At 45.2% G+C, this 24521-nt stretch overlaps 2 protein-coding genes across 2 annotated transcripts in view; one reads left to right on the top strand and one right to left on the bottom strand.

Annotated features, from left to right (window-relative positions):
• The window catches only part of kctd17 (potassium channel tetramerization domain containing 17), a 10569-nt gene extending 4505 nt beyond the window's left edge, over window positions 1–6064 (top strand). Inside the window, exons 2-7 of the mRNA XM_084456672.1 lie at window positions 604–712; window positions 939–1030; window positions 2340–2486; window positions 3096–3221; window positions 4201–4325; window positions 5936–6064. Coding sequence (XP_084312798.1) covers window positions 604–712; window positions 939–1030; window positions 2340–2486; window positions 3096–3221; window positions 4201–4299 — 573 coding nt within the window. The 3' untranslated portion in view covers window positions 4300–4325; window positions 5936–6064. The remainder of the gene's footprint in view (window positions 1–603; window positions 713–938; window positions 1031–2339; window positions 2487–3095; window positions 3222–4200; window positions 4326–5935) is intronic.
• gucy2cb (guanylate cyclase 2Cb) lies at window positions 5267–24521 on the bottom strand. Its single transcript, XM_084456671.1, has 27 exons — window positions 23901–24521; window positions 23437–23543; window positions 22966–23033; window positions 22499–22714; window positions 20958–21073; window positions 20215–20314; window positions 20013–20121; window positions 19445–19586; window positions 19276–19358; window positions 19007–19115; window positions 17453–17534; window positions 17061–17163; window positions 16831–16893; window positions 16651–16722; window positions 16404–16508; window positions 16196–16282; window positions 15954–16086; window positions 15457–15594; window positions 15176–15264; window positions 14942–15033; window positions 14541–14699; window positions 13820–14012; window positions 11766–11940; window positions 11377–11475; window positions 11035–11129; window positions 10820–10896; window positions 5267–9564 (listed from the first exon to the last, which is right to left on the bottom strand). The coding sequence occupies exons 1-27, from the start codon at window positions 24100–24102 to the stop codon at window positions 9348–9350; spliced, it is 3231 nt and encodes a 1076-aa protein (XP_084312797.1). The 5' UTR covers window positions 24103–24521; the 3' UTR covers window positions 5267–9347.

Raw genomic sequence — 24521 nt, 5'->3', positions numbered from 1 at the left:
TCTCCCTCCCTCTATCTCATCCCTACATAAGCCCCCTTCTCTCTCTCTCTCTCTCTCTCTCTCTCTCTCTCTCTCTCTGTCTATCCCTGGGCAGCTCTCCAGAGTAGAACTACTGGGCCGTGCTTGATGACACACGCTCTGCAGATGTGACCTCTGTTGTCACTCGACATCCTCTATGATTACTCTCCCTCTCTCTCGCTCTCTGTCTCTCTTTCTCTCTCTCTCTCCCTCTCTCTTGTCACTCTACATCCTCTATGATTATCCCCTTCTCTTTTGACCATCTCCACTGTACCTCTCTCTCTCTCTCTCTCTCTCCTCTCTCTCTCTCGCTCCTTTTCTCTCACACACCATCTTTATGTCTGGTATTGTGGATTCCGGTCGGTACTAGTTCCCCGTTTCTTTCTAAAGGACGTCTCTGCCTCTACAGTACAGCACAGTACATTATAGCACAACACAACACAGGACATTACAGCAGAGTACAGTATACTGTACATCACAGCGCAGTACAAGTGAGGGAATAGTACAGAGTAGAAGAGCTTTGTGACTTTATGCACTGACTAATCTAAATAGAACCGTGTTTCCTCCCCCTCCTCTCTCCTATAGGACGAGACTGGGGCCTATGTGATTGACAGGGACCCCACCTACTTTGGACCAATCCTGAACTACCTGCGTCACGGAAAGCTGGTATACAACAAGGAACTGGCCGAGGAAGGTATGTGTGTCTGCCTCAGTGTAGTAATGACCATAGATACCGCATGTATTTCTGCATCAATCTAATGACCATAAATATATACAAGCAGAGGAAGGTCTCATGACTTTATATTTATGAATCTCATCATGATTCTGTCAACATCTCATGGATAGTAGTTTATTATTGTGGAGGTGCATTTCTATAGGGTGTTTATAATGTTGTTGCTGTTTTGTTGTTGTTGTTTCAGGAGTGTTGGAGGAGGCGGAGTTCTACAACATCACTCCACTGATCAAACTGATCAAGGAGAGAATAGTGGAACGAGACTGCAAGGCCACGCAGGTAAAAGGATGAACTCGCCCGCACACACGCATACACACACAGACACACACACTCATGCACACACACACACACACACACACACACACACACACACAGATACATACTGTACACACACATGCACACACTTGCACACACACAGATGCATACACACGCACTGCCACAGACACACGCTCTCATGCACACACACACGCACGTACACACCCACGCACACACCCACGCACAGATACATACTGTATACACGCATGCACAAACTTGCACACACACAGATGTATACACGCATGCACACACACACACATACACACTTAGGCACGTAACTGTTTAGCACACTTCATTGTTGCCTTGTTTGGAAAGATAGCTCCAAGCTGGCAGCGTCAGTGTGTCACCCAGGACAACACAGCGTGCCAGAGCGGACGGACAGGCGATAAGGATGCATCTACCCCCTTCTCTGCAATGCCACTCTGCTACATCCCTGTTTCACCCTTCCTCGTCTCTTCACCTCCGTCACTGCTCTGTACATCACGTCTCTCCCTCTCCTTCTATCTCTGCTTTATGTAATATTTATCTATCTTACACCCACTCCCTCTCTCTCTCCCTCTCCCATCTCCCTCTCTCCCTCTCTCTCTCTCCCTCTCTCATCTCTCTCTATCCCTCACTCCCCCTCTCTTTCCCCCTCTCTCTCCCCCTCTCTCTCTCTCTCTCTCTCTCCCTCTCTCTCTCTGGCTGCATTATGTGTTTTACTGACCCACTCCATTTCTGGCGTGCACGTGCGCACACACACACACACACACACACACACACACACACACACACACACACACACACACCTCCCCACATACTCCAACCTCGTCTTCTCCCTCACTCTTTCACCGCTGTGGTTTTGAACGTTATATCTTAAACCTCCCCACCAACCATCACATTCTCTCCATCCTCTTATGCGCTTGTCTTTTTCCCAGTCCTCCCATCTGCCCTCATTCTCTGCCTGTCCTCCCACTGTAACAATAATAATTCATTTTATTCACAAAGCACTTTTCATTGTGAACCAATCTCAAAGTGCTGAACGGGTCTCAAAATCAACTTTATTTTTAACCTAACTTTTTGACTTTCCTTTTTAACCCCTCCCCTCTTCTCTCAAGAGGCGTATAGTCATAAATAGACGTGGCATACAAAAAGCTTTTCTAAATAAGTAGGTCTATATTCTCTATCTTCTCCTGCTCCTTTCATCCACTTTTCTCTCCATATTCCTCATCTCTCTTTCTCTCTCGCTCTCTCCGTCTCTCTCTCTTTCTCTCTCTCTCTCTCTCTCTCTCAGCAGGTGCCTCCTAAGCACGTGTACCGGGTTCTGCAGTGCCAGGAGGAGGAGCTGACCCAGATGGTGTCCACTATGTCGGACGGCTGGAGGTTTGAGCAGGTCAGCGTGCGTACCTGCAGAAAGCCCCGCGCCGGACTGCTCTGGACTGTGGGTTGGACTCACGCTGTTGCCGCTGAACCCTCCCTCATCCTTGACCCCCTCCTCACCCCTGACCCCTTCGCCTACCAGCATCAACCTAAAATTGCCTGACCCCCAGAGCAAGACTCAGGGCACACCCACCCCCCCACCCCCTCCCCATCCTGACCTACTGAGATCAGTGAGATAGACAGCAGTATTAGTTTCTGTCTCTGGGAGTCTCTAAGCAGACCCTTCAGCTCAGTCTCCTCTTTCCCAGGAACGAGGATCTGATCCCCCCCCCCCCCCCCCCCCTCACGAGCCCTGAAACTTTACTCCCGTGAACCTGACTCCATCAATCTGTATTGTACTGTTGGATTTTGAAGGCGGATTTAGGAGTTTGAAGACTATGGCCAGGACGCTGTAGTGGCACGTTGTAGTGACAGGCTACCTCCTCCCCCCCCCACCCTCACACACACACACACACTCACACACACACACACTGAGACCCTGCCCTGCATCTGCTGTGATTCCAGATCTCTCTCTTCCCCCTCCCTCTGCCCCCATTTCCATGTCTACTCTCTCTCTCTTCCTCCCCCTCCCTCTCTCTCTTCCTCCCCCTCCCTCCCTCTCTCTGTCTAGATGGTGAACATTGGTTCTTCGTACAGCTACGGGACGGAGGACCAGGCTGAGTTTCTGTGTGTGGTCTCCAAAGAGCTACACTCACCTGGGTCAGGGCTGGGAACAGAGCAGAGCCACAAGACCAAGGTGAGGCTGAACACACACACACATAACACAGACAACTAAGAGGGCAAAAATAACTTGTTGCGGTCTGTGTGTGTGTGTGTGTGCGTGTGTGTGCGCGTATGTGTGTGCGTGCGTGCGTATGTGTGTGTGTGCGTGAGTGTTTGTGCGCGTGTGTGTGCGCGTGTGTGTGTGCGTGTGTGTGCGTGCGTGTGTGCGTGCGTGTGTGTGCGCGTGTGTGTGCGTGCGTGTGTGTGCACGTGTGTGTGCGCGTGTGTGTGCGTGCGTGTGTGTGCGCGTGTGTGTGCGTGTGTGTGCGTGCGTGTGTGTGTGTGTGCGTGCGTGTGTGTGCGCGTGTGGGTGCGTGTGTGTTTGTGAGCATGCACGCGCGGGGCATTTCCGCTCCTTGAAAGAGATCTGAGTATCCTTTGATCTTAGTGCCTGGCACTCATCACTGGGGCGGCTGTAGCTCAGTTGGTAGAGCGGGTCGTTCAGTGATTGAAGGGTCGGTGGTTCGAATCCCAGCTCCGACTGTCCACATGTCGAAGTGTCCTTGAGCAAGACACCTAACCCCAAATTGCTCCCAATGAGCAGGTTAGCACCTTGCATGGCAGCTACCGCCATTGGTGTGTGAATGGGTGAATGAGAGGCCATTGTAAAGCGCTTTGAGTGCCGCTAAGGTGGAAAAGCGCTATATAAGTGCAGTGCATTTACCATTTACCATTTACTCTAAATGTCAAACATCACTATCAGATGTCATTCAAACACACTCAAACACACTCACACTCAAACTCAAGCACACTCACACTCAAGCACACTCACACTCAAACACACTCACACTAAAACACACTCACACTCAAACACACTCACTCATTCACACATTCCTCCCTCCCTCTCTCTCCTTCTCTGTCTCACTGATATTCATCAATCTATTCATTCTTTGTCATTTTTGTCATTTTGTCTTGTTTCTTCATGTGTTCCTCCATCCTTCCATGGCCTGAAGGCTTCGGAGGCGCAGGAGGAGGAAGGAGGAACGAAGGAGGAGGAGGAGGAGGAGGAGGGAGAGAGAGATACCACCCCGAATGAGTGGATTAGAGATTGAGAGTCTCATTGTGTCATTGTGAATGGGTGAGGAACCAGTAGTGCCATCTGTGGTGGTGGATAGTAGTTCTGTAGTGTGTGTGTGTGTGTGCGTGCGTGTGCGTGGGTGGGTGTACGTGCACAAGTGAGTGCATACAGTACAGTACTACAGTACAGTACATACCGTGTGTGAGTAGTAGTTCTGTAGTGTGTGTGTGTACGTTAGGGCTGCACGATTATGACAAAAGATAATAATTGCGATTATTTGCTTCAAAATGCTAATTGCGATTAATAATTGCGATTATATATAATATTAAATATAATAACCAAAATGCTCCCAAATCACGGACGTTGATCCCTTTCTTGCTACTAACTCACTGACCTCGTTTTCGCTCATTTTTTCACTACTCACGGCTGCGGGTACTGAAATTGCTGCGCACAGCGCACTCAGCGGGAACGCATGTGATTGGTCAGACAGCATAAGCGCCTATGATTCGTCCGTGTAGTCCTAGCACACTTAATTCAAAGTAAAATTATTAATCACATTAATTGCGGCCTTTTGCGATTAGTTAATCGCGATTTCGATTAATTCACGATTAATTGTGCAGCCCTAGTGTACGTGTAAGTCAGCGCTTGTTTGTGTTTGTCATCAAAAGGGTGCCGGGTTAGTTCCCAGCATTGCATTCAGTTGTAGGAGTGCAGAATCAAAGGTAATGTAGTCCACTGGAAACATGATTACACTCTTTCTGATGGGAGAAACACACTGAGCAAAACAAACCTATCATGAATAGATTCCGTTGGCAGTGCTTGCCATTGTAAGTCCCGTTCTGATTGAGAACCACTGCATGGCAACAAGAACCCTAGGTTCTATCTCTTCCTCAGGGAACTCGCTGTGGGAGCTCATTAACATCACTATCAGTATGACCTACACCAGCCCGTAGAGTCACAGCTAGCCTCCTGGCTGATCCAATGATGAGTGGACACACACAGCCAGAGCCATATTGGTCCGTGTCCAACCCCCTTCTCGTCCTCTCCACCCCCCTCTCCTCTCCTCCTCCTCGCCTCTTCTCCTCTCGTCCCTCCACTCCTCCCTCCTCTCATCACTCCTCTCCTCCCTCCTCTCTCCTCTACTTGCTTTTAAATACGTGTTCGCGTACGCAATATGGCCGCCAGGCATACTTTGTGCTCCTTTGGTGCGCTGGCTGCAGTTGTCTACGTGTACGCGTTCTTAAACAGCAAGATATCAAAATGCTTTAGGGCTCTGATTACCACTGCAATGACATGGAATAACCCTGACCTTTTGCTGCCGTTGTAGTAGATCATGTCTCTTTCAGTGTGTTCTCGCACACACACACACACACACACACACACACACACACACACACACACACACACTTACCACATGCAGAACTACTCTGGGCAGGGCTGTACAGGACACACGTTTATTGCATGTTTGGTTTTCCTATCAATCCACTATAATCATGGATGTCACACAGCCACTCTCCTCTGCCATACTGTCACCACCGCCATCATCAACATCAGATCCAGAACACTCGCGTTTTCTATTTAGGTCTGCGATGGAATTCAGTGTCGCGTCCTCTTCATGTCTTCTTATCTCTCTGTCCGTCCGTCTGTCTTTCTGTCCGCCTGTTTTGCAGCTGTTCCAGATCCATGGCTCCAGGATGTAGGGTGCAGAGTGATATCCTGCTGTCTGACTCCACCCTTCACGGTCTGTCTGTCCCTGGGTCCTTATTTGTCTGTCAGTCATTATCAAAGATCACCTAAAGACAAAGATACTCCAATCTTCCCTCTCTCACCAACAGCTACATCTAGGAAGAAAGAAAAAACATGTCCTAACCTGACATGTTGGTAAAAGCAATTGGTAATATGAGGATTTTCGTACTACTTCTATATCTGCAGAAGCCTGGTAAAGAAGTCTGGAAGTATAGCTTAGTAAAATAAATAAAAAACGGTGACCAAAGATCAGAGGTAAAGAAACAAAGCCACACACTTTGCCAAATTGAGATTAGCTCCAAACTGGGCCAATTCTGTGTCCGGCAAACCAATCTTTACTGTCCACAGCAAAGGCGGAGTTGCCTGGCTGAGTGGTGGGAGTTTCTGCCTCTGTGTTGTAAATCCCGCACCCACACACACACCCCCAATGAGGGTATATATGACAGGAAGACTCAGACACACACACAGACGCCAATATAGTCACCCTGCACAGCTGTAGACCTGTGCGCAGAGGAAGATGTGTAGTTATAACACACACACACACACACTGTGAATCTCATTTGTGCGCACCCCAGTCTTTCTCACGCACTCGCCCATTCTAGGACAGGACAGGCTCCGCCCCCTGAGGTGTGTCCGTGCTCAGCAGTCCTCCCTCACCCAGGCAGGGCTCCAGGGTGGTGTGGGGGGGTGGGGTTCAGAGAGAGTGGTGCCCGCCTCTGCTGTCATGATGGCTGGGCTCCACCCCCGCCATACCGCTGAGCCAATCGGCCATTCGCTCCAGGTTAGCTTTACTTGTGTTGTGGAGAGTTTCGGTCACTTATGGGCTAACCACAGTCTAGCTATGGTCCTGTCCATGACACCCCAATGTGATTGGCTGAATCACAGGAACACTCTGATCTGACTGGCTGGTATGTTCCTGTCAAATTCAGTCAGCCTCAACATGAGCGTTTGGAACCTCCTGCCCCCCCCCCCCCCCCCGCCGCCCAGCTGTTTCTGTGTGTGTCTGTGCGTCCGTCAGTGTCGGTTCTGTGTCCACACACACAGATCACCCTGGAGGCTGCTCTCAGTTTGACAGGTGTCTTATAGAGGCAATAAGCAATCAGTACTGTGTGGACAATCTGGGATTATAGGATGTTAGATTAGTTCTTCATTGATCTGTAAGGACTTTCTTACTGATCTTGAGGATCTTTCATTTCACTTGATATCGTTGTAATTGTCGTGCGTGTGTGTGGTATGTCAGGCAAATATCGCAATACTTTGGTTAAGTCAAGGTTCGGCAAAACAGTGGTCTGATATGACAAGTTCAAATCAAATGCTCTCTTTAGAAGCATATTAAAGTAAGCATGCTAGTAGTGAATGCTAGGGATTATTCCTTTCTAGAGAATGAGACCAGAGATACATGGATGAAAAGGAGCATCTCATAATATGGATCATTGGGTGCCTTGATTTTAAGCAAAAACAAAAAACAATACCATGGGCTTGTATTTGTTTCTAAGCCATTCGTTTCAAAAAAGCATTGAAATGTGGTTTACATTGCCTGTAGTTTAGGGTCAGACCATATTTGTGTATTGTGTTTGCTGCCATGGTATGAGAATGGGCTATGACTGTTAATGTGTGTTACCAGCATATACACACAGTACAAACATTCATTCATTTGGAAGGCTCAATAGTTCAGTTTTCTTCCTTTTATAAGGGGCATTAGGGTAAGGTTTCTACTGACATTTCTGTGGGTTTTATGTCACCAAATGTAAGGGAAAAGTCATTTATACAGTAGAGAGTGTCAGAAGAGTGTCAGTCGTTTTTCAAGTTCAGTCACTTCAGCCTTCATTACTGTCACTGGGGTATAGTTTGGGTTTTCAAACCAGGGCGACAATCATGATGTAGAACACGCACGCGAGATCCTCCATAGACCATGGAGGTTCAATTCGGTCATAGTAGAGTTTATGTGGTTTTATACCTGGTTCCCTACAGGTGAGTTACAGCAGGTCAGGGTAAGTGGTGTCGGGGTGACGGCTTGTGGTGTTGGGGTCCAGTCAGTGCGGTCAGTTGACCGCTGAGTTGTAAAGCTTTCACTGTATTCAGCACTGTGTACATAATTTATTGCCTTTGGATTTCATTTCTTTCTTTTTTTGTACATTATTTAATGTACAAAATATTTGTACAAAAATTATTTATTTTCAAGACATTTTGGTTGCATGTTGTTTTGGATATCACAACTGCTGTACGGGATTTTTTGTCTCAGCTTCAGTATTCTTATTTTCTATTTTTAGGATTTTTTTTTTGGTTTAATAGGTGGTGTTAATACAGTAGGTGGTGTTACATAAAATGGGCCCGTATTGAATAGGCTACTTTGTAGGCATGTTATTTTTGTTTCTTTTTATATATTTCTATTAGCGAGAATGATTTCAAACACTTTTTAATACATAGTAGCTCCAACAATCTACTTTCATATTTACCAAGCTGTTAGAGCCAAACTGAATTATGTTATATTATTACTCTAAGCAGATTTCTTGGTGCTGTACAGTAAGATGTCTTCATACAGTTCATGCAGTGGGCTAATAATAGCAGTTATTTTTCATAGATATGTACTGTTTGTATGCATCAATATGAGAAAGTTCATTGTCAGGATTTTTAAAAATTTGATACAGATTACCAAATAAACCATCTAAGTAGCCTGGTAATCCCGCCTAATCTCACAAGATCACACTTGTTTCAAAGTGAAACCAAACGTGAGCACAGTGGTCGGTCTGGCCATCAGGCTCCCATGTAAAAGCTTCCCTCTTATAGCCTCTTTCAGGGCTGTCAATCCACTACTATCCACATTCACATACATGACATAACACGTCATAAACACCATATAACATCAATTTAACAGGACTCTTCAAACCTACACGACATTGGAAATATTGCCTCAAATATACTGTTACAGGCTCACAGAAACATGGGTCAATGTTTTCAACTTCATATTGAACATGACTGATTCCAACCGAGTGTAAAAATGCTACAAGTCAATGTAAATGTACAGTATATGTATCTATTTAAATCATAGATATGATCACAGAAATAAAGTTTGAATGTGCTTTGTTTTTAAAACCAGAAATACATTAAATCGGGTCTTTCTTACGTTTGGTGTATAAAAAAAATCATAAGTGTTTCCTTATTATAGGATATACTAACGACAAGCAAAATGTTCAGCATACAGCAACACTAACAAAGTACAAGAACTACATATCAGTTGTGTGTGTGTGTGTGTGTGTGTACCCACATACGTTTTTGTGTTCTGGAGCGTGCGCGTGCATGCGTATGTGTGTGTGTGTGCGTGCGTGCGTGCCATCACTACAGGAAGGTACTGAGGTGGTCGACAGTGGCCAGGTGGAGATACTCAGGCTCTGACTGGTGCTCGTCCTCCGCCTGCTCCCTCTCTCTCTCCACCCTCCTCTGCCTCATGGAGAGGGTCTTCCTCTTCATCATCACGTCCGGCCCCAGCGAGCGCTTCTCCAGACAGTCCTGGATCATGTGGGCCAGGTCCTGCTGTAGCCGCTGGCAGTTCTCCCTGAGAGGAGAAGAGAGAGGAGGAGGAATACAGAGAATCCAATGGAGTCCAATATTTAGTTTAGTTAAGTTTCATGAAATTCACTGATACAGGACACAAATCCTCTACATCAGTCTCAATATATATCACATCATGTAAAATATACAAATAAATTAAAACATATATATATATACACATATACAGTACCCACATATATATACATACATACACACATACTGTATATATATATACATACACTATTTGCCAAAAGGGTCAGTGCAGTACATCTCACACAACAGCCCTATAATTATACAAAAAGTATTTAGTTGACCAGAATTTATCTAGTCTGTTTTTAAAGGAGTTAATGGATGGAGCCTGCACAACCTCCTCCTCCGCTCATTCCACGCTCCCACAACCCGTAGTGTGAAAAAGTGTTTCCCCTTTTCTCAGTGACGTGTGGGAATAGTTTTAACGAGTTTCCTCTTAACCGATAAGCATTGTTCCAGAACTGTATAATGGGCTCAGTGGAGGCATCATATATTCTATGTACAAGCTTATAGACCTCTATCATGTCTCTGCTATGTCTCCTATAAACAAGAGTTGGCAGTTAAGGTTCTCAATCTCTCTTCGTACGACATTTCCTTTAAACCTGGGATCAGCTTAGTAGCTCTTCTCTGAACCTTCTCAATTGGATCAATGTATTTTCTTTTGTAAGGACACCAGACATAGCTAGCAAATTCTAAATAAGATCTAACCAGTGCTCAGTGCTATATAGTGGTAAAAATAATTATTTACTCGAGTTTAGAAAAGTTCTTATTATCGCTAAGTTCGCTAAAAGTTCTTGTTATTGCTTTCTTAACCTTCTCAGAAATGTGGACATGAAATTCTAGTGAACTATCAATCAAGACCCCTATATCCCTTTCCTCTTCTGTCTGTTTGACCACTAGGTCTCCAATTTTGCAGCTCCCCACACTAGTACCTCTTTTCCTAAGGTGTAGGGGTTACATTTTTCTGGATTTAGTCTCAATACCCATATATCGCACCAGATACTCATACTATGGAGATCTGCCTGAAGATGGGCTATATCAGCGTCTCTCGTAATAGTTATGAATATTTTTATATCATCTGCAAAAAGATATACGATTGTATCAGAGGTGAATCATTTATATAGGCTACAAAGAGATTTACCCAAGTAAAAATATTTTCATGTGACTTCAAATCAAAGACATTTGTGAAGACAAGAAAAGAGTACATTAGAGAATGCTGTTGAACTCACGTTGTAGGGGGCGTGGGTAGGTTGTAGTCTTCCCCTGCTTCGCCTGTCAACCAGTAGGTCATCTCTTTGCCTTTACCCTGCAACAAACGCATGCATCATCTCAAGCGCAGTCCATGCGGTGCATGGACCATACTGCGTGCAGCGCGGCAGACTGACGTGGATGGAGAGAGAGTGTGTGTGGCGTGGTGTGTGTGGTCGGCGCTCTGTCCCGCTACCTTCAGGTAGGTCTCTCCTCTCATCTCGTACTCAAACTTGCAGTCTGTCCTCTGGAGGATGTTGACGGTGGGCCGACTGACATGTATTCTCAGGGCTGGGGAGAGGAGGGGAGGAGAACCAACGATACCAATCTGCTACAGGGCATCGAAGTTTATTCATGTACTGTATTTTACACAGGGATCAACTGGTCAATAACTTGTGAGGGTGTAGTGCAGAGTCACTGTCTCTAGTGATGAAGCTGTGGTATTACTATATAAACAGGACAGATAATTACTTAAGATAAGTGCTACACTGGATTTATAAATTGATTATTGATGTGTTGTTGTTTTTTTTATACATACGGTGGCCAGTAGACTCCATGCGAGAAGCGGTGTTGACTGTGTCTCCAAACAGGCAGTACCTAGGCATCTTTATTCCAACCACTCCTGCTGCACAGGGACCTACACACACACACACATGCACACACACACGGTATGTTGAGGTCTAAGTACACTCCAAGCCACAGAGAGGGGTGTGAGAGAGAAATCCAGGAGAGATTCTGAGAGAGAGGTAGAGGAGAACCTGAGGGTCCTCTCCTCAGTATCTACCTGTCAGGATTTCAGAGACAGTCAGTCAGTTCCAGCCTCACTAGCCTGACAGTCAAAACTTAAGCACTGCCAGTCTGTTCCTGAGTGTATATCAGTACTGTGTCTGTTCCTGAGTGTATATCAGTACTGTCTCTCTTCTCTACCTGAGTGTATGCCAATGCGTATCCAGACTGGCAGGCCTGGCAGATGTTGAAGCTGGAAGGTGCCCATGAACGCCAGGATGTCCAGCGCCATGCGTGAGATGTCCACCGCGTGCCGGTTACCGTTCCGATTCGGCAACCCCGATGCCACCATGTAGGCATCACCTATTGTCTCCACCTGAGAGAGGACAGGAGGAGGATATGCTGTATTTGTGTCAGGATTTGGGGGTTGCTGTAGTTTAGGTGTAGGAGAAGAAAGGAACAGGCTACAAGGAGAAGAACTGAAGAACTGTCAAGCTTAAAGAACACCATGCCTAAGCTAGGTGAGATGATGAAGGGGATGGAGAACATGGGCTACTGGGAGGTGAAAGAGAACCTGTGTTATGCACTGTGGGGATGATAAATCAAATCAAACTTTATTTATATAGCACATTTCATACACAAAAGCAACCCAATGTGCTTCACAGAAAAAAGGGGGAGAGAATATATATAACAAGTGCACAGTAAACATTTTGTCCCCCACCTATGGTGCATATTCCTTTGTGGAAATTATGGAGTGGAAACATGGAATTTCTTTTTGAATTAATATGATACACTACTAGTACTAATCTATGAGACCCCTGACATGTAAAACAATGAGTCAACAAGCCAGGAATCTTTTATTTTATCTTAACTCTGGATGTGAAAAGTAGAAGTGTCCCTCAGTAGAATAGACTATACTTTTACTGAAATAGATAGCATACTAGTTTCAGTATTCAAATCATAATTTACTGGCATTGGAAAAAACAACTTATAAAGAGTACTACTATGTGAGTTCTAACCAGCTCATGTGGATGATGGTCAAGCTAAAAAGGCCCCTGGCTGGAATGGACTTTGCATACACTGAGACACTTAAGGTTTTTGTGTAGAAAGCAATAACGGACGAGCGCTGTTTTAATAGTCAACAAGTCCATGCACCTGTATGATTAAAAGTCCTATAATGGATGTTTAAATACAGACATATCTAGCGCTACTTATGTCACATCATGTATATCAATGATTGACCAAAGTAAGCTCTCTACAAACCATGGTACAGTAAGAGTACAATAACGTCTCCATCTAGTGGGCAAACAAGTCCATGCACCTGTATGGTCTAAAGTCCCATAATTAATTATGAAATACAGACATATATAGCTCTACTAAACACCTCAAGCTCTACTCTTTGTGGATGTAGCAAGTACATGGTTTCCTGAGTAAACTTGTCTGAGACTATACTGAGACACCAAGTATAGTTTTTGATGTAAAAATCTAAATGTGCTTGTCAAGGGAAAAATGCATTGGAAAGGTGCCCCTTTTTTGGTGGATTCTGGTACTACGTGGGGACTGACAGACTCACTCACTCACTCACAACGTGACACCGGCCAACTTAAAGTCCCCCCCCTTCGGCTGTCGCCGGGTGGGGGACAATGACCCTACCCCTAATTTTCCAGAGGGAGGGAAAAAAAAAACAGTTCACCCATTTGAGCCAATATAGAAGAACTGTAAAAAATCTTTCCTGACCTCTCTCAACGAGACGATCGAGCAAAATCAAAAAATATATATACTGTATTTTTTTATGTATTAGCTATATCATAGGGACATATTACAAAGCACATGTGCATGCATAACATAAATACTACATTATATAAGAACTGTAACATGATCAAAAATTAATGAGTAAATATTTTACCTGAATGGTAGGCAACTACAGTATATGTTAGCTATATTCCAGTAACCCATTATAGGATACATACCATATGATAAAACACACTGAAATTTTAGCAGTTCCTACTGTAGGAAATATTGAGTTAACTAGATATAACAATCAAACAGGAGTGAGAATCAAAGTACAGTGAACAAGGGGATGATGACTTGATTGGAACAGCTGGTGACACACCTAGAGTGTAGTGTGGGTGCTACCCACATATTGTGGTGGTCCAGGATGCTGTAGCAGAGCCTCTCGTATTGGTTGAACTACACCAAGTACACCCTATGTATTTCGACTGACTGGGGTCGCCTGTACCTGGGTGTTAAAGTACCTTGTAGACGTCGTGGAGGTCCACGATGCTGTCGAAACTCTTGTAGATGTTGTTCAGCATGTCCACCACCTCCATGGGCGTGCTGTAGTGGCACAGCGTGGTGAAGCCCACGATGTCGCTGAAGTACACCGTCACCTCCTCGAACAGCTCCGGCGCCACCACCCCCGTCTCCTTCAGGGAGCGCACCACAGGCCTGGGGAAGGAGAAGGGGGCGGGGGTAAATGGAGAGGAGGAGGGGCTTGAAGTTGAGGCAGCTGGCCCTGTCTCTCTCAGTCTTCTACAGAGCTGTCCTCTGGGAATGAGATAGATTAGAGCTACTGCACTTCTAGAGTAGATCTAGAACTAGATCCACAGCATTCTAGAACTAGATCCTACAACATTTTCGAACTAGAGCTACAGCATTCTGGAACTAGATCTACGACATTCTAGAACTTGAGCTACTGTGCAGTGTTCTAGAACTGGATCTACAGCGTTCTAGAACTAGATCTACCCGGTTCTAGAACTAGATCTACAGTGTTCTGGAACTAGATCTAGAGCATTCTGGAACTAGATCTACAATGTTTTAGAACTAGAGCTACATTATTCTGGTACTAAATCTACAGTGTTCTGAAGCTAGATCTTCGGTGCTCTAGAGCTAGAGAGTTCTTGAACTAGAGCTACAGGGTTCTGGAACCAGAGCTACAGCTTTCTAGAACTAGACCCGGAGCGCTCCAGAACGTACCCGGGCAGCAGCATAAAATTGAGGTAGTCGGCCCTGTCCCTCTCGGCCTTGTACAGGGACGTCCTCTCCTCCACCAGGTACTCCAGGTTCCTGGAGTACATTTGCAGACGGCGGATCAGGTTGTCCATGTAGCTCTCGTTGGCCTGGTTGTGAAGGGCACTGCATGTGGAAAGCAGGTGGTGAGAGAGAGAGGTAGAGAGAGAGAGTGAGAGAGAGAGAGGGGAAGAGAGAGAGGGAGAGGGGTGAGATTGTTTGGATTGGAGATGTTACTTGAATAGTCAAAATGCAGCCCTCATTCATCTTTGGTCAAATGATAGATGTTTTGGGTTCTATATGTTATAGGTTCAAGTCCCACTTATGACAGAGAGTCCTGGAAAGATGGAGGAGTGTGAGAAAGCTACCTGATGATCTTTCCCAGAGAACTCTCGATCTTCTTAAAGTCAGGTCTCCTCTCTGGGTCCTCATCCCAGCACATCTTAATCAGCATGTACAACTGAGAGCAAAAGTATGGCTGAGTTTTTATGCACGAACGCATACACACACACAGACACACACCCACGCATACACACACACCCACGCACATGCATAAGCACACACACAGATTACACTCATGCACATACCAACAGGATTCTTACCCCTAATTCTTTCTCTACTGCTGTGTGGAAGTTGAGATCAGGCCTGAAGTAGGACATTATGCTTGGATATTGCACCCTGGCTAGTTTGTCTGTGGAGGGTAGGAAGGAATACTTTCTGTGTAAACTTGTGATTACTGTAAATGAGGGAAACCTCAGTGCTTCACAAGTATAAATAAGAGTTTGAAATGAAATTAAGTTGTATCATGGTGTCCTAGTGTGTGCTTGCGTGTGTGTGTGTCTGGCTGTGTTTGCCCAGGTATGTGTGTGTGTGTGTGTGTTACCTGCGCGGTCTGAGCAGGCCTCTGTAAAAAAGGTGCACCTCCTCAGGACGATCTCCTGGGCGATGATGGCGAAGCTGTAGACGTCTCCCTTCTGAGAGGTGCCCTCCCTCCTCAGGTGCTCTGGGGCCGTCCACAGGTCTGGGGGAGGAGAGGGGAGGAGAGGGGAGGAGAGCAGGGGGAGTTGATGAGAAGAGAAGCGAGGACAGGAGAGGAGAAGGGAGGAGAGGAGGAGAGGAGAAGAAAGGAAATTAGGGGGAGGAGAGGAGAGGACAGGATAAAAAGGAAAGGAGAGGAGAAGAAAGGAGAGGAGGGGGAGGAGAGGAGAGGAAAAAAGGGGAGAGGAGAAAAGGGAGAAGGAATGGAATGGAAGGAGCAGAGAGGAGAGGGGGGGGGGCGAAGAGGAGAGTGAAAAGAAGAAATGGAAGGGAGAAAGGGCCGGAAGGGAAGGTTTAGAGGTATGAAGTGTGATCCCCAGATCACTGCAGGATCTGATTTACCTCTGCCAGGGCTCAGGACGGTGTTGCAGCCAAAGTCAGTGATCTTGACCACCATGCGGTTGTCCACCACACAGTTAGTTGACTTGAGACGGCCATGAACCTGGATGTCACTGGAGTGGAGGTAGGACATACCCTGGGGGGGTCAGGGGTTAGACGGAGAGAAGAAAGGTACACTTTTATCACATTGGCTTGTGTGCAAAACATTTTAATGTAATAAGATGGGAGAAGTGTCGTCTGCTTACCTTGGCGATGTCGTACATGACCGAGATCTTGAACTCCCAGTCCATGAAGGTCTCCTCAGGATAAGAGATCTTATCATTCAGGACATACTGAGGGAAGGGAGAGGAGACACTATAAGGTGTGTGTGTGTGTGTGCGTGTGCGTGTGTGCGTGCGTGTGTGCGTGCATGCGTGCGTGTGTGCGTGTGTGTGTGCGTGTGCTACATCTCACCCTAAGGGAACCCCTCTCCCCATATTCAAACACCCCAAACACCCCCTGTTCAAATTTGACAGTGCCATAGAACTTGGTCAGGTTGTAGTAGTCTAAAAGGAGAAGCTACAAAGAGAGAGAGAAAGAGATACAGAGAGACAGAGAAAGAGGGATTAGTTGTCTAGACACTTCCAAACCTTTGAAAGCCAAGGAATCAAAAGTCCTGTGAATGAATATTGGCTAAATAATCCACTGAAGCCAGTCTCACTGTGTTGAGCTCTATCCTCTGGCTCTCGTTGAAGTTCCCGTCCGAATGTTTCAGCTCCTTCAGAATCACTATCTGAAACCATGGCAACAGCAGAGGCCAGATGGTGAGAGATTGTTTGTGCAGAGGCGTGTCTTGAATACTACCTGTTCAGACGCCTGTCCCAGCGACGCTGTGGCCTACCTTTTTATCATAACGGCCACGACGGATCTTGTGACCTTTATCTTTCCTCTGGTCTTCCTCGATCTGATGAGCAACAACACACAGAAGACAGACGGACGGACAGATACCGACAGACAGATGGACAGACAAGATGGACAGGCAGATGGACAGACAGGTGGACAGATGAACTTCACCATGGTGCTTAGTTTCTGGATTATCAGCGTCGCAGGTGGACGGCGCGAGAATCTCACCTTCAGGGAGACCAAGCTGCGTTCGTTGGACTCCATCAGGGAGATGAGGTCAGAGGGGATGTGCGACCAGCGCTTCCTGATCTGACGGTCTCTCCTATTCTGTCTGGGATACCGGCAACATTGGTCAGTTCTCCCTCACACACCACATCACTACCCACAGATCTGGGTTGAAATATGATATTAAATAATTTCTTGATCGCTCGTCTGGCACAATGGGCTGTTATTGCTAATGCATACCCCACCCACCTGACACTCCAGCCAATGATTCTAGCTTGTCCCCTGGTATGACAGGCTCATCCCTGGGTCCTACAGTATGTCCTCATCATGGCAAATCATATCACTTTTCACAAATAGGCTACTATGCAAATATCCACGCAGTGTCCGTTTCTTACCTGTAGAAGATGAAGGCGATGGTGGCCACCACCACCACAGTGACTCCCAGCACGATGACTATGATGTCATGTTGCTTCAGACCTGGGGGGGGGGGGGGGGGGGGGGGGGGGGGGGGTCAAAACAAGGAAGCATCAGATACCTAACACATGTGGTGCGGGTCACGTGCACAGGAGCCTCTTCCATGGGTTTTTCACTTCACTTGGCTTCCCAGTGTACCAGCGATTCTACATATAATTAATAAATTAATGACATGACGACGAGGACCTTTATATCAGATCTATCTCACTATTCCCATAAGTGGTCACTAAACTAATTAAAATATATCTGCGGTCTTCAATGAGTGAGAATCGTCTCTCAAATCTAGCAATGCGTTTTACTGAGAGAGAAATGACTGAGAGGGTGGACTTCAGCAGGCCTAATTGAGACATTTGCGAGGATGAAGAAAAGAAGAACACAGTTCAGATAGTCTACACATTCCAAGAATAGCCTGCATTTAAATATTTTTTGTCTTTTTTCATGTGTTAAACTTTTTTTTTAGTAGCCTACATTGGATTATTAGGCTTACAGCCTTTTACCATGACATGTTGCCTCTGAGCGAATTGAGTGAAAATACCATATAGCCTATTTGAGCCTAGTGATTAGTCTTACATTAGTATGGCTATACTATTTGTTGTGGAGTTCTAGCACATACTAGGCCTACTGGTGACTACGTAACTGCAGTTGATGCCTGGAAGTGCTGTCATGTTTAGTCTGGTCTCTTATAATAAAGAACACGTCTTTTGTTATCCCCGGTCCTCGTTCTTATGTAGAAATACGTTTATATAGCTCCAGTATATCACAGCTATATGTTTCAGCTGGTACAAATTCGAAATTAGAGAACATATTTAGAAACATATTTTTGATTGACAGACAGGCTAGGGTCCCATTTGAGGTGAAAAAAAAGTAAATCTACGCCCCTGGATATTAGGATTTATATCTGACACTTCCTTTCTGCCGTGTGAGTGACTGTCACCAGATATTACACAACATGTAATGTTACAGTGTACTCTGTAACCCCACCACCGCCCCCTGTCCTCGTGAGTGGCCAGCGATGGTTATTAGTGAGGATGGAATTTGAACTGACCCATTAGTCTTATCTGGAATATATGACAGCTAATGAATAGCTGATGGCACCAGCCCAGGGTGAGGCAATGGACAAGATGTCCCATTTTTTCCATCCAGATGTCTCATTTTTACTATTTTACACTATTTCAAGCCCTTCTGAGGTCACTGAGGTGTCCCGACTTATTCTGAAAATACCCCAAATTTGTCCTGTATTTTGTTCGTCCCAGTTTGTCAGTCCATTTGTCCGTCTGTGCGACTGCCGTTATTGTGAGTTCCCCCTGCAGTGCGCACAGGCGGACCACGCCTGCGGGCGTGCGTCACAGAACCGCAGAGCTGGATTCAGGCCGGCGCCGCTGCGATAAGGAATAGCCTTTACCTGAAGAACCACCTGGGCGCCCTGCATATAAATCTATATATAATGACTGACGTGTGCCTGCGTCAAGGCTTACCTGGGTATGGCTTGTCGTCTGGCAGGCGGTTGGTCCAGATGAAGGAAGGGTTGTTGACCACCACAGTGGTGACGTTGTCCTTGTTGTTGAAGGTAAACAGTGTGTCATACTGGGGTGGAGGAGGAGCAGGAAGCAAAGTGTTTGAAATTATTTGCCTGCCTTGACCTGTAAAATGTATTTCAATCACAATTCTGAATAGATGGAATTAAAACAGAACTATCATCAATAAATCTTCTACTGTATGAACAGATATTCAAGAGGTGTCCTACCTTGTTGTCAGTAGTGGTGTAGATGACTGAGAAGTTCACATCTCTGTCTCCATGTTCATCAAGCTCATAGTGACCCGCAATACCTGGGTGTAAACATGCGCAATGACTATGTTACTACAAGCTTTGACACACACACACACACGTACTGTGCATACACACAGATGTGTACCATCAAAGGAGACGCTTCTGAAGTGGTTGATGTTGACGCCGTCCATGTCGTGCAGCTCAGAGGGAGACTTGCTCCCTATGTTCCTCATCACCTGACCGAACAGCAGCACGGCATCATGGTACGCCGCCATGTAGTCGTTCATCTGGACACGAGGGAGACGGGGTGGTCGTTAGTGTGTTTTTGTGTGTGTGTGTGTGTGTGTGTGTGTGCGTGTGTGTGTGTGTGAGTGTGTGTGTGTATTTTTGACTGGCTGGTTGGTTGTTTGGTAAGTTGATAGTTTGGTCAGTGACTGGTTGGTTGGGTTGTTGGTTGATCAGTGTTTTCTCAGGGTTAGAGTTAGTCCTATGGTGGGTTACATCTAGGGTTGGGTTAGTCCTAGGTTGGGTTAGAGGGTTGGGGTTAGGCTTAGACTTGCGGCTAGCGTTGTGTTAGAGGGTTAGGGTTAGGGTTAGGGTTAGGGTTAGAGCTTGTCCTAGGATTGATACTAGACACGATCCATTCTAGCATCAACCTTGTCCTAGGGTACTTGAGTTAGACTAAAGGTAAAGGTTAGAGTTTAGAGTCTTACTGTGACATTTTCTCCTGTGTCAATGGTGTAGTTTCTGGTGTCTGGCATGGTCAACACCAATACATTCTTCATGGCCGCGATGGACGACTTGTTGGTGTAGTACTTATCACTTTGGAGAGACACAGAGGTAGTTCTAATGTTCTTACCATGTTATGACATTGCTATAATTGGTGTGTGTGTGTTTGTGTAGGTGTCTACTAACTTATACAGGTCAATGAGGACGAAGAGAACCTCTGCGTCTGCCTCCGTGCTTCCGTTTTTCAAGTCCACAATGTCGTCTGGTTTTCCACACATGATGAACACTGCAGAGAAAATGGTTGGGATTCGATTCATACTTGATAAGTATGTACAGTAAGCAATAGATACACGCACACACTCCCACACAAAGGGCCATCAAATCTATGAGCGTGTTTCAATAAATCTTACAACTTCCCTGCTATAAAACATTACCACAGCAGAGTTAACCTGAAGCGCCAGATGGTTTGCTTCGCATAACCATCTGGGAACTCTCCGTTGGAAACTGTTTGGAATAGGGCAGGCACTTTCAATAATACTTGGCAGGTGATTAAATGAACCATCTGAAAAAAGTCAGAAAAGTTCTATCATGCTGTATCTACAGTAGCTGACAAAAGCCCACCCAGCGAAGCTGTTCGTATTTTAAATTCCTCAGAACCAGCACTGAATGGCGAGACTGTTTTCCGATCAGGCTCAAACGTTTCTCTATTGAGAGGATCCAGATTGATTTGCGAGTAACAACGTGAGCTTGTGACAATCAGGATGTCTCACAAGGCTACAGAGGAGTGAAGAGGAAATTACATTTTCACACTAAAGGCATACTAACCCAGATTAAAATAACATGTTTACACCTATTCCTGTGTTATCTCCTAATCCCCACAATGTGTGGTTGATACAGCAGGTGAGTTGTACACAAAACATAGAACTTACAGTTGCTAGTTCTGTTTCTGCGGGTCATTTCTCGTCTGAGGTCTTCAGCGGTGCGTAAGACTGTCTTCTCAACGTGTATGAAGTGAGCAATGCCGGCATCTAGTGCATTGATATACCTGAAAAAAATGGGATACATACAAGCAAGTCTTTAGCATTGCGTCCTCAGTGATCAATACTTCATACTGTACTTTTGTCCTGGTTTAACTGGAGGAATTTCTGTTGACAGGAGGGGGCGGGATTTAAAAGGTTGTCAATCATTGAGAAAAGCGCCCTGGAATTGTTTTGATTTCTAGAAATGAATTTTGAGAAGTGATCTCTTCTAGCATTTCTTATGGCCTTATTAAAGGAGTAAAGGTGTTCTTTGAGAATATCGCAGTGGTTACCTTTTTCAGTTTCATCAGTGCTACAGAGTCAAAGGCTGCACCCAATTTACAGTGAAGATGGTCATAAAATCATTAACATGATGTCAGGGTCGTTACACTATTTGCATTCATCATTATTTTAAAATGATCAGCTGCTACAGAGATCAGTTAGCACTTCTTAACAAAGAGTTGAGTGCTAATTACAGCTTTGGGTAGCAATACTGTAAAAAAAAAAATGTTATGGTCACTGATAGAAGATACACCAATTTTAAGACACTTTGTGATCATGAGGTTAAGGGTGTGGCCTCAGTTGTGAGTGGCTCCAGTAACATGTTGACTAAAGTCCATGGAATTCAAGAGGCTAATGAAATCCCTGGCCGTTGAGTCACCCTCATTGTCTACGTGCAGATTAAAATTGCCAGTGATAATAATGTTATTGTATTTTGTGTGGATCATAGTTCTGAAAAATCCACTAAAAAGTTGGGTCTTGGGTGGTCTATAGACAGTTACTGCTAGAACTGGGGAGTGGTGCTTTAAAACTACAGCATGGTATTCAAATGAGGTAAAATCATCAAAGGAAATGCTCCTGCAGCTCAGAGCATCATTTGCTATGATGGCTGTTCCTCCTCCCTTTTCCCAGTTCTGGTAGACTGAGGGAAACAGTAGTTTTGGGGAAGAGGCGTCAATCAGGGCTGCTGATCCATTTGTATCCAACCAAGTTTCAGTCAGAAACATACAGTCTAGTTTGTGTTCACATATAAGATCATTTATAAGAAACGCCTTGCCAGCAAGGGACCAGATATTAAGAATTATTATTATTATTATTATTATAGGCCTACCACTAGAAACACTAAAATCACTAAAAACTGTCAGATCAGAGGTAGTTGCTTTGTTTAAAATCCCAACAGATCCAAATGAAGCCTACAGACAAAGAACCCTATACTGTGCCATTTACATTTACAGTTGTGTTACTGTTTTGTAATCTCAATATTTTCTGACTTTTACATTAAAAGAGGGTTAAATGTGTAGCACTACATAGAAGACTTATACTTGCAAGTGGTGTATATCATTCACACAAAATATTATCAGTATAGTCTGTACATCTGTTACATGACTCTCAAGGGACTCTCAAAGGATTCCCAAACAACTCCCGAATGAATCCCTAAACGACTCCCTCACCAGAAGCAGTCCTCAGTGTTCTCCTGCTTCTTGTAGAGGAAGGCGGTGGACCACGCAGGCTTGATCTTGTGTTTGAATAGCCAGAACCAGGTAAAGAAGTCTGAGACTTTGCGTGCAGGCGGCAGAACACGCGTCAGGTTGGCCTTGAAGTCACATGACAAGCCGAAGCTGCCCGCTGAGATGATAGGTATGCTGAGATCCAGACCATACTCCACACTAGCACAAACACAGGCACACACACACACACACACACACACACACACACACACGTACACAGGTGGAGAGACACACAAACATACACACACACACACACACACACACAGACAGGGAGAAACACACACAGGGAGAAACACACAGACACACTCAATATAGCACATATTTATCCTTCATTCTAATTCCATGAAATCTGTAAGCATGATGTAAATAAAACTTTTTAAGCTCAGGGGAACCAAAAGAGCAACACTTACTCAACCATCTGGAAAGTTGCATAGTTGCAGGTGGGACCCAGCAGAGCACAGCCCAGCTCACCTGAATTCTGAAACAGGGAACAGGAGACTTTACACCCTTTACTCCCTTGCTAGGAGCGGCTGTGGCTCAGGAGGTAGAGCAGCTCATCCAATGACAACAGGGTCGGCGGTTCGAATCCCGGCTCCTCCTGTCCACATGTCAAAGTGTCCTTGGACAAGACACTGAACCCCAAATTGCTCCCAATGAGCAGGCTACCACCTTGTATGGCAGCTGCTGCCGTTCGGGTGTGAATGAGAGGCCATTGTAAAGCGCTTTGGATAAAAGCGCTATATAAGTGCAGGCCATTTACCATTTATGCTCATTCTGTGTGTGTTGGTTTTTAAGTATTGTAACATGATACTCATATCTTTTACATACTGTATGTGTGTGTGTGTGTGTGTGTGTGTGTATTGGTCCACACATGTACTCACAGTGAGGTTCTTCAGGGTCTCCACCCCCTCACAGGTGCTGCTGCTGCAGCCCTTGCGTCTGTACAGGTTAGTCTCCAACCCTCTGAAGTTCACAGTCAAGTTCCGACCTAGAGGCATAAGACAGACAAAAGGACACATAGAGATATAATAGGGATGGACACAAGGAGTAGGATACATAAACAATTGATTGATTGATTGATTGATTGATTGATTGATTGATTGATTGATTGATTGATTGATTGAGACCTGTGCCAAAACACAGATTTGATGTGATTTGATGAGGCAATTTAAAGAGGATACAATGATAACTGTAATATGACGCTAATATCATGCACTGAGAGTGTAGGCTAAAGGCTAAAGGAAAGTGAGAACTTTCAGACTCATAGAGTTGGCCTATAATTTAACCAAGAGCTCTGGTTTATCACTATAGCAGAAGCGCATTTGTGTGTTTGCAATTTATTCACATTTTTGACAGTTGCGCTCAGCGTCCAGCTTGATCGCCTGCATCACAGCGCCTTCCACGAACTTCATGCTCCAAGGCGAGACGTCATCATTGAGCAGAACCACGTTCATCATGGTCCCGTTCAAACAGTCCTTAACCCCGCGACAGAAATCCGCAAGAACAACCAACCAGCACACCCTCAGCCACACACCTCCAAAAGTCATGATGAGGTTTGTAGGCCTTTCCCGACCTGGCAATATTTCCTAAGGTAGTCAATGTCTTTTTTGCCTCGACAACCTTCCAGACAAGAGAAAGGTTTTAAGGTTGTTGTTGTTTTCTTTTTGCTTGTGCCTTATTCAATAACTGGACATTGATATCTGGGATGATGATCCAAAGTGTCTTTCAGTCAAAGGTCCTTACGGTAAAAACAACTTACAGAAAGATCTCCAATTTCAAAAATACATTTGAATGTCAATCAGTCACCGTTTTCAGATGAGAAGACTACGGAAAAGGGATATATATCCAAATGTCAGTGTCCTAATAAAAAAATAATATTAATTGGCAATCCAGGAAGTTTTCAATTGAAGGTCTCGATTCTGTGCATCCAATATCCTGAATTGTTCGACGTGTATTGTTGTAAACC

This window comes from Borostomias antarcticus (assembly GCF_949987555.1).
Source record: "Borostomias antarcticus genome assembly, chromosome: 22".
NCBI lineage: Eukaryota > Metazoa > Chordata > Actinopteri > Stomiiformes > Stomiidae > Borostomias > Borostomias antarcticus.
The sequence above is the reverse complement of the archived record's forward strand: the minus strand, read 5'-3'. Positions and strand labels throughout refer to the sequence as shown.